The sequence below is a fragment of the Gymnogyps californianus genome, chromosome 16 (genome assembly GCF_018139145.2).
Source record: "Gymnogyps californianus isolate 813 chromosome 16, ASM1813914v2, whole genome shotgun sequence".
Taxonomy (NCBI): domain Eukaryota; kingdom Metazoa; phylum Chordata; class Aves; order Accipitriformes; family Cathartidae; genus Gymnogyps; species Gymnogyps californianus.
The window spans coordinates 15,167,705-15,176,143 of NC_059486.1; the positions used below are offsets into that span (position 1 = coordinate 15,167,705).

The 8,439-nt window shown below is 51.7% G+C and overlaps 2 protein-coding genes across 3 annotated transcripts; one reads left to right on the forward strand and one right to left on the reverse strand.

Moving 5' to 3' along the window:
* Window positions 1-280: 280 nt before the first annotated feature.
* Window positions 281-2,659, reverse strand: ALKBH2 (alkB homolog 2, alpha-ketoglutarate dependent dioxygenase). Of its 2 annotated transcripts, XR_007767385.1 has the most exons (4): window positions 2,452-2,659; window positions 1,624-1,822; window positions 1,020-1,480; window positions 281-337 (listed from the first exon to the last, which is right to left on the reverse strand). XR_007767385.1 is itself a non-coding variant. In XM_050906805.1 (3 exons), exons 1-3 carry the CDS (start codon window positions 2,657-2,659, stop codon window positions 1,171-1,173), a joined length of 717 nt encoding a protein of 238 aa, XP_050762762.1. In that variant the 3' UTR covers window positions 686-1,170. The 2 variants fall into 2 exon arrangements, 1 of the variants encoding a protein (XP_050762762.1); XM_050906805.1 differs by lacking the exon at window positions 281-337 and having other exon boundaries at window positions 686-1,480.
* A 353-nt stretch (window positions 2,660-3,012) lies between these two features.
* Window positions 3,013-7,717, forward strand: UNG (uracil DNA glycosylase). The gene is made up of 7 exons (XM_050906667.1): window positions 3,013-3,102; window positions 3,704-3,904; window positions 4,015-4,110; window positions 4,894-4,991; window positions 5,421-5,509; window positions 5,741-5,919; window positions 6,443-7,717. The coding sequence occupies exons 1-7, from the start codon at window positions 3,013-3,015 to the stop codon at window positions 6,581-6,583; spliced, it is 894 nt and encodes a 297-aa protein (XP_050762624.1). The 3' UTR covers window positions 6,584-7,717.
* Window positions 7,718-8,439: the final 722 nt, after the last annotated feature.

Sequence of the window (8,439 nt, forward strand, 5' to 3'; positions counted from 1 at the left end):
ACATTCTCTGAATAAGAAGCATTCATAGGCAGGAGCTCTTCACGCAATGTATAGCATTTTCTGGTAGTGGCAGAGGGTGGGAAGTACCAACTCCAAATTGTCTAAACAGACGTTAATTCCGTAGCCCTAATGGACCTACCGCTGAAGGACAGAGCCCATCGCTAATTCAGATGCTTGTAGCCTGGTTACGCAGGGATCAGCTCACATTCTCGCTCAGTACTTACCGTTGCTTGATTCCGCAAGACCTGTTGGTGACTTTGGACGGTCTGTCCTCATTTCAGCAGGGTTCACTGTCAGCATGGAAGGCGATGGCTTTCAGGTAGTCAGAATGGAATCCCTAGGGATAATTATTTAGAAAAACAGACACTCTCAGAAGTTACAGCCTTTCACGCTGTGTTGTCCATATAAATGATACAACCCAATCTTCCCCAAGTCATCACCTTATGCTCCCTAGTTTCTGTACAGACAAAGGACCGAAGGAAGAAGAGGCCCTCTCCCTGTGCAGTAGCACCTCATGCTTCCTCCTGCCCCACCACGCTACTGACCAAAAGAACCCACGCAGAGGAGGTAGAGCAGCAGAGGAATATAAGCAGACAAAAGTCATAGTGACTGTAAAACATGCGGCCAGGCATGCTGCATTCACTATATTCATATCTTAGCACTCCTCTTTTTCATGTCAGTCTCATTTGTATTTATTTTTCAAAAACAAGCAAACTATAGCTCATTGACAGAGCATACAAGAAAGTGTCACCTGTTGAACAGTATCAGCTTTAAATGATTACATCTCGTACGTTATAGTATTTATAAACTGTTTCACTGCTATTTCGAGGATATAGAGTATTTTGATCTTTTTGGAAAACTGCCTAGATTAAGATCAGTTGAAAACAAACTTCCTCCTGAGCAAAACAAGCGTATTGCTCATTAAAAATATCTATCAGCAGGACTACAGCAACATTTCACGGAGAAAAAGTATTCTTGGCATTTAAGAACAGTAGTCGCAGTCTTTATTAGCAAGTTACCAAGTACGCTATCTCCTCTCCTGGTTTAATTTGTTCATCCGGTACCTTGGATCATCAAAGACAGTGTTTGAATGAGAAATTGACGGTTATGTCAGGGAAGAAAGCTTCTAGTTTCAGAGTCAAAAGACCAGGTGCTTGATTGCTGAATATTTCACTTCTTGGCTACAGTCATCACTTTCCGAAATGTGAGGTTGATTCTTGGGGCAAGTACTCTCTTGCGGGTGGGCAGGCTGTGGTACCAATACACGTTGGTGGGGTACTTCATCATCAGCAGGCTACCATGGGCTAGCTGCAGTTTGATGGGCTTAATGTGGCGCGTTGCGTTTTTCCCTCTGGAATCACAGTGCCTGAAAACAAAGTCCCTGCAAGCTCCGAAGGAGACGGACGCAATAGGACTGCGTGGAACCAGTTCTCTCTCGTCATCTCGATGTTCACCTATGTGGTCCCCACCATCTTTATACCTGTACACAGAACAGATTAATTAGTTCTTCTACCAATCCAATTAAATGAATGTAAAACAACTTGTCAATCATCTGTCAACAGTGTTGCACGAGCAATTTTTCATTTGAACCAGTTGCTTGATGCAACTGGAAATCAGACATACCTGTTAATAAGAACAAAATTAAAAGTATGTCCTGTGTTCAAAGCGATGCGGTCTCTGATACGGTTGAGAACTGGGATCCACGGCTTAGGAGAAAAGGTAACGCCTGAGTAAGTGTATGTTAACTCGGGGTCTCCGTAGGTTACCTGCTTCCTTGGAATGTCATGCCATTTGCCAAACACGTGCAATTTTGTCCTTTCACCTGTTTAAACCAGAGATGAGAAGGATCAAAACCAACTCTGTATTACCTCTGCAGTTCACAGTTTCAACAGTCTCCTTGATTTGGAGCTTCTGTGACGCTCCAGTGGGACAACAGAAATGAGCGTGCTGATGACAACCCAAAAGCTGTCATCCGTGTTCAAGTGTTTCTGTCCCAACAAAGTACTTAACTCTCAAGTTTGACACTGCTTTACTATCCCCCTTGAGTGGGATGAACAGGACTAGCACCCCCATCATATTCTGTTGTTGAATTAATGTGACTGGGGATATCTCATGTACTACATCTACCAACAAATTCCTGTCAACATTCCAGGATTACCCCAGTTCTGCTCTTAAAACGTGAATGAAACCACTTGACGCGTGCTTCAAGCTAAGCAAAACTAACCCTGCAAGATCAGACCTGTGCTTGTTCTTCACTTCTCAGGGCCAGATTTTGCAAACGCCAGGTGCCTGCAGAAACCTCTCCATCATCTGGCAGCTCTGCCCAGGCCAGGGGAATCATTCCGGGGCTCGCCTTGGGCGACCCGGGCAGGGAAACACTTCACCGGGCGGGGGCACGGGGGGCGTGCGTGGCACCCGGAGCTAGAAGCCGGGTCCTCCGACGGCCCTTACCTTCGAAGTACTCCACCTCCTCTTCCAGCTGCTGGAAAATCTCGTCAGCCTCGGCCTTGCCGAAGAGGAGCCGGTAGTCGCAGCTCAGGCCCTCCGCGCGGATCTCCTGCCAGGGGGGCTGCCCCGAAGCGGGCTCCTCCGGCCGCGGCCTCTTCCCGCCGCCGCCCCCCGCCTCTCCGGGGGGGCGTTTAATCACGTATCTGTCCATCGGCGCCCGCTCGGAGGCACCGACAGCGGCGGGAGGCTGCGGGGACAGCGCGGGCGCCTCCTCCCGGCAGCGAGACCGGGCGGTAACGGGAGCGATCCCCTGAGGGACCGCGGTCGACGGCGGGAAACCCCCGGCCCCTCAGCGGCCGCCGAGGGAGGGGGGAGAGCGACGCGAGCGCGCATGCGCCTTGGGGGACCGTGCCCTCCCCCTCCTCCGGCGGTCACCGCCCCCTCCCCGCCCCCGCGCACGCGCGCGCTTTTGGCGCTAAATCCCCGTCCCGCCCACCCTCCCGCCGGTTTCGCGCGGGTACCGCTGCCGCCCCTCACCGCTGCCCCTCGCCCTGCTCCGCCGCCATGATCGGGCAGAAGACGCTGCACTCCTTCTTCAGCGCCGCGCCGGCCAAAAAGCGCGGTCGCTCCCCGGAGCCGGGCGGCGACGCTGAGGTAGCGAGCGGTGGGCTGGGGGTGCTGGCGGCCCGGGAGAGGGGACTGGCGGTCGGGAGGCGATGGCTGTGGCGGGGGGGGGGGAGGAGGGAGGGGGGGGTCTCGCGGCGTTGGTGGCCGTTGGGGCGCGCGGCGCTGGCGGCCGTTGGGGGGGGAAGACCACGCGCCCGCGCGGCCACTTCCAAAAACCCCGCGCTCCTGGCACGCCTGACTGATCTGCCAATCGAGGCCACGCTCCGCCGCCGCCCAATGGGAGCTGGCGGCCGCCGTTTCGTCAAGGTTGCTAGGTAGAGAGTCTCTCTGCCAGCTGTGGCAAGCCAATAGAGAGGAGCGGGCGCTTTCCCGTTGACCAATAGAGAGCGGGAGCTTGAACTACCGCTTGTGGGCGGGGCTCGCTTGGCGCGGCGGCCAATGGGGACGGGCCCGCCGTTTGTTTTGCCGCGAAATACCCGCGTGCGGCGGAGCCGCCCCGCGGAGGGCGGTGCGGGGCCGGGGCATGGCGGCCGCTCGGCTCCTGCTGCTCGGCATACGGCTGGGCCTGCGGCTGGGCCGCGGCGCCCCCCGCCTGCTCTGCAGCCACCTCTTCGTTCGCCATTACCAGGTCAGTGCCGCGAAGAAGGCGAAGGCGGCGGGAGATGAGGCGGGCAAGGCCTCTCCGCTGAGCCCGGAGCAGCTGGAACGGATTCGCAAGAACAAGGAGGCGGCGCTGCAGCGGCTGGCCGAGCGGAACGTACCGCCGGGCTTCGGGGAGAGCTGGCGGCAGCAGCTGGCCGGCGAATTCTCGAAGCCCTACTTCATGGAGGTGAGTGAGGCGGGCCTGTCCCGAGCGGCGGGGCTGCGCGGCCGCTGCTCCCCGCTGTCCCCGGGCTTAACCTGCCCTCTCTCTCCCCTCCCTCCCTCCCCACCCCGCAGCTGATGGCGTTCGTAGCAGAGGAGAGGAAACGCTACACGGTCTATCCGCCCCCCGAGCAAGTCTTCACCTGGACGCAGATGTGCGACATCAGGGATGTGAGTGGAGCTGCTGTGGGTGCTGGGGAGGGGTGGGGGACATCTCTCCAGCCGCTGGTGCGTGTCAGACGATGACATGCGAGGTTCGATGCGCAAACGCGTTCGTCCGATGTTTGGTCTCTTAAGCTTCAATCCCGTGCAATGCGGATGCTGTTGTTTCTCTCACGTAACTTGTAAATCCTGGCTTCTCTTTCATCTCTGATACTGAAATGCGGTTTTATTCTTTTATTACCCTCAGTGGCCACAGAATTTCCTTAAAAACTTTAGTTGGACTTCGACCTTATTTCCAGTGTTGTGCTTGATTAACATAGTTAATTACTTAACATAGTGCTTGATTTCTGGATCTTCTACATTTCTTGTTTTTTTAATTGATCTGTAATGACAGTGTCTAAGGTAATCCCGTGGCCAATAAGCTGTGTCAAAAATACCACAGCAAATGTGGCATAAAACTAAAATGTGAGGAAATTTACTTGGAAAATACCTTCACGACGTGTTTTATTGTGGCTCTTTGAAAATGTTGGTCTTCTGCACTCAAAATATCTTCATAATCTTAGCAGCAAAGCTGTGGTGATGTTAATCCTTAGCGTTAGGTGGGGACTGTGTTCTTTAACTTGTTTATAATGAGATGTCAGTGATTTAACTTCAGTTCCTGAGGTTGGCTTGGGTTTTTTTGTCTGTTTGTTTTAGGATAAAGCTCATTTATAAGTCTTTTTTTTTTTCCCCCTTCCCTCTTTTGGGAATAATACTGATTATAATTCAATGCTAACAAATGTCTGCTTTCAGGTAAAGGTTGTCATTTTGGGACAAGATCCGTATCATGGACCTAATCAAGCTCACGGTCTCTGTTTCAGTGTCCAGAAGCCTGTTCCACCTCCCCCCAGGTATGACAGCACTCAATTTGCAAAATCCCTTTTGTTTACAGATTATTTGCAGTTCTGTGTTACTTGCGGCTGTGAGCCAGATAATTGATATGAAGTGTGTTGCGACTGCTTAAATTTGAGTTGTGCATTGCCTAGAAGAAACATCACTGCAAAAGTATGGGTAATTCTATGTAGTTTGGTGGTGTTCTGGAGAGCGTGCTAGATGTAAATTTGCATATTCAGTTGTGCTGAGACAGTCGTGTGAAGCTTCCAGCCAGACACGCAAAGCGGAGCCCTTGCTGCCCTGCTTCTACAAATGGCTTTATTATCTGAAATGATAAGATTAGAATCAGTACCCTTCTTGCTTAGTGTGCGAGCAGTAAGTGGTGCTGTTTGCTCTTACCTTTAAACATGCATATTAAAAAAACTTCTGATGGTTTTTGTTTGCAGTTTAGAAAATATTTACAAAGAACTGTCTACGGATATTGAGGACTTCACTCATCCTGGTCATGGTGATCTAACTGGCTGGGCCAAGCAGGGTGAGTTAATAGACACTCTGGTAGTGTGTCCACTGTAGGTCATAAAAAAGCCTATCTAGAAAACAGGCCCATGGCTGGAATCAGTCCATCTGTAAAAGAAAAAATCAATTCTGAGTGCCTGCCGCTCAGCGGGTACCTTAGAATGAAAATTTAATTTCTCAGGGGAAGCAGGAAAAAGCAGTTAATGCTTGATTTTTGTTTCATCCTCTGTGCATCTGCTTTGTTTGCTAGGAGTGCTCCTACTCAATGCTGTCCTCACGGTGCGAGCTCACCAGGCCACCTCCCACAAGGAGAGAGGCTGGGAGCAGTTCACGGACGTGGTGGTGTCCTGGCTCAACAAGAACTTGCACGGGGTTGTCTTCATGCTGTGGGGAGCCTATGCCCAGAGGAAAGGCAGCTCCATTGACAGGGTACAGCTTATTCCTCCTCCTCTCTTCCCTCTCACTAATTTTTTTTTTTTCTTCAGTTGGGTGGACACTAGAGGGCACTTCCCTTACAGAATTGGGTTTTTCTCCCGGCTTGAACTCTGCTGTCAAATTTAGTTGCCCTTCTGTTCCAGCTTAGCCTTTGCCAGAATTAAGCAACAAAAGTGGAGCAACTGTAACCTTCTGTTGTCAGAAAAGCATCCAGCTGAGGACAGAACTGATTTTTTTTCTAGGAAAAGCCTCATGAATAAGTATAAAATTTGCTGTTAGGATTACAGCAATTGAAAAATGGCCAGGGTGTTACCGCTGCTTTACGTAGTCCATCCTCCTCTGCTCAGTGGGACAAACGTCTCGGTCCTCACGGCCGGTTCTTTGGGTCCTCAGGCTGGTGGCTGAGGAGGGGTAGAGAGGAAATCACACCTGCTTGGTCGGGGCAGAAGCAGCCAGCCTTGTCCCGGGAGCTGAAAGCATGCAAATCTAACGAGCGGTTTCCTCTAACGCTTTACAGAAACGCCACCACGTCCTGCAAACGGTTCATCCCTCGCCCTTCTCCGTCAACAGAGGGTTTTTCGGCTGTCGGCATTTCTCGAAGACGAATGAATTGCTCAAGAAATCCGGCAAGAAGCCCATTGACTGGCGAGCGCTCTGAGCTGCGCGCAGAACCTGGTGGGGTCTAATGGTTGGGAATGGCCCCTGTTTCAGGGGTTGTCTTGTTTCTGAAAAACTTTTGCTGACCTGAGAATTACTCTTTGGATGTTGATCAAGGAACAAATGACCAAAATTTCAGAGATGTTATATTTTTTAAATGTTTTTTTAAAGAGTGGAGTGTTAGATGGACGACTCCTCTGCTGTTTGAACAGGTCTTGGCCTAGTTTGAAGCAAAGAAAAAAAACCACCAGAGTTCTGTATTTGTGCTCGTTGTTGTAATGGGAATGTGTTTTCAGGCTCTTGTGAAGGGATGTCAGTTCTTACAGGTGAAGCTGTTCAGCTTTTGTAAATACCTTGCTGTGCCTCTTCCCACTCCTTTGCCTCCTGCTGTGCAAATCCCGATTTCATATTTGGGGGGTGTGGAGCTGACTCCACGGGAGGAAAGGCAGATGCTTTTGTTTTTAGCTTTTTGCTACAGATTATAAGACTTATTAGAAATAGGGCCTCTTGGGACTGTAAAGACTGTACACTGTCAGAAGTGTTACTTGGTGTATCTGTACTCTTGAGATTTCGGGGTAAATCCCCCCCAGCAGCCGAGGGGAGACTGCGACTGAGGCTCTGGTTGTGCTCTGAGCTTTTCGTTGGCATTTAGAGAGGAAAACTCTTAAGTTTTTAGATTCTTAGTGGGTGTGTTGATCACTTGGATGACAGGTGAGCTGTGATGACCATGAACTTTGTGGTACCTGCCGATGGCAGCAGCGAAGGTTTGTTCATCAAGATCTGCCAATTCATGGGCCGATGGTTGTGAATTATTTAAGATCTTTTAAGATCTTAAAACAGAGGGAGTTTTGTGCTTTGCCTTCATGGAGCAAATTGAGGTTTCTAGCTACTGTTGAAAATAACTGTTGGGAGTTCCAGGATGAAGACAAGGTTGGACTTCGCACTTCTCGGTCTCCAGTCCATCTTTGACTTCATAATTCCTTTAATCGAAGTGCCTTGTTCGTTTGGAAATTACATCAGTTTTTATAGCACACCCCTGTAAACCTTTCTTTGGTATTTGCTCCGACAGGTAACACTAGTACAAGTGAAGCTTACACTTTCCGTGGCTGTGTTGTATTTTTTTTGTTTGTTTGGGTTTCCCCCCCCCCCCAGTTTGTTTTTTAAATAAAAATTACTTTGTTTATGTTGTGGTGTGATCTTATATTGGCAGGAACATCTCGAAGCGGGGGGGTGCCTGAGGTGAGGCCCTGGCTCTGCAACGGGTGCTGGGTGGCGGGGGGGGTGTCCCTGCTCCCCCTGGGGGTTTCCCCCTGCTCCCCCCTGGGGAGGCAAAGCCGCAGATGCAGGAACTTGTCCTTCTCCTTGTCCCCATGACCAGGCACGGGGCCTGGGCACCTTTGTCCCCCAAGGATCGGGTGTCCTGGCCAGCCATGCTCTGCCCTGCTTTCCACCCTCGCCTCTCGCAGAAGTTTTCCAGTCACGTTAGCGGGGAAATATTTCTCCTTGACGTTACCGTCACGTGCGAGAATGCAACAGTAACGTGACTGCGAGAGTCGGGGGGACGCCGGGGACGCTGGGGCGCACGCTCCCCCCCCTCCGCCGCGCGGCCCTCGCCCTGGGGCCTGGCACCCCGCCGGCTTTTGGCCTGGCGTGGTGGACGGAGCGAGCGGCTGAGATAAGCGTGACCGGGAGTCGGCGGTGCGGGCAGGCGCAGCCGGTGTTTGTCCCTGCCGGCGCGGACGGGGGGGGACCCACAGAGCTCTGCACCCATGGTGAGTGACTCCCTTCCCCCCCCCCCCCAGGAAGGGGCTGGGGCTGAGGGGAGCATGGCGGGGCTGTGGCGGTTTTTTCCCTCAC